The sequence below is a fragment of the Papaver somniferum genome, unplaced genomic scaffold (assembly GCF_003573695.1).
Source record: "Papaver somniferum cultivar HN1 unplaced genomic scaffold, ASM357369v1 unplaced-scaffold_76, whole genome shotgun sequence".
Taxonomy (NCBI): Eukaryota; Viridiplantae; Streptophyta; class Magnoliopsida; order Ranunculales; family Papaveraceae; genus Papaver; species Papaver somniferum.
Window position 1 is genome coordinate 2,092,023 of NW_020650526.1, and position 1,072 is coordinate 2,093,094.

Consider the following 1,072-nt stretch of genomic DNA (forward strand, 5'->3'; position numbering starts at 1 on the left):
GGAGGTGGTGCTGGAGGTGGTGGAGCTGGTGGAGCACATGGTGGTGGTTATGGTGCCGGAGGTGGTGGTGGAGCTGGTGGATCTCAAGGTGGTGGTTACGGAGCTGGAGGTGGTGGAGCTCACGGTGGTGGTTATGGTGCTGGAGGTGGTGGCGGAGCTGGTGGAGCTCATGGTGGTGGCTATGGTGCTGGAGGTGGCGGAGCTCACGGTGGTGGTTACGGTGCTGGAGGTGGTGGAGCTCACGGTGCTGGTGGTTACGGTGATGGAGGTGGTGGAGCTGGTTACGGTGGAGGTGATGGTGGTTACTAAACATATTGCTGTGACCGGAAAATATATATTATGAATAAGAGTTTGAATTGGAAGGAGGAGTTCTGAGAAGTTCTGAAAGATACATCATTGGTATAATGTATGTTTTACAACTTATATTCAGAAAGTGTATCATGATGTTATTTATCTAGTTTGGAGAAACCGCTGTGTGCTTCTGTGATACTGTTATTAATTCTGAACGTACCACCTATTCAATCAAAATTCTACTGTTACGATTGAGTTCATAGTTTTTTTGTGTTTGTTGTTTGTGTTTATTTTCAGTATTGTTTAGTTCTGAGACCAAGCCTTAATAAAAGAAAAAGTAGTTCTCTCAAAACTATTTAGCTATTCAGTCGAGAAAAACTTCACATTGGTTATCTACTAAAAAACATAATGATTCTACTTCTAAACAATTTAGTTGTTTCAGTATTGAATCACTATATAAGATACCATGTAAATTCAAGGCCGGCTTTCGTATATGGAGCTCTAGATTGCAATGTTAGGAGTAAAACAGTGGGACTACATTAGATCAGTCTCTTCTCCCCCCATCAATATCTCCCCTAACTAACCTAATTCTCATATGCATGTCAGCATCAATCATTGAATTTGACAACTAAACCCTTAATCTCCATTTACGATCCCGTTTCTGATTATGGGCAGCATCAGTTTTTCTTTCACAAAATTGATTAAAAAGAGCAAAATCAACAATTCCTGTGTGAAATGGACAGTTAGATTTTAATACTGTTTAAATGGCCAAAAATGTAAA

General features: G+C 40.9%; 1 protein-coding gene across 2 annotated transcripts in view; it reads left to right on the forward strand.

Moving 5' to 3' along the window:
- Positions 1 to 546, forward strand: part of LOC113344462 (glycine-rich cell wall structural protein 1.8-like) — a 1,633-nt gene extending 1,087 nt beyond the window's left edge. The window contains exon 2 of one of the 2 annotated variants that reach the window (XM_026588434.1): positions 89 to 546. In XM_026588434.1, the coding sequence (XP_026444219.1) occupies positions 89 to 309 (221 nt within the window). In that variant the 3' untranslated portion in view covers positions 310 to 546. Of the gene's footprint in view, positions 1 to 37 lie in introns of both variants that reach the window. The other variant, XM_026588433.1, reaches the window with a different exon arrangement.
- The last annotated feature ends 526 nt before the right edge of the window (positions 547 to 1,072 follow it).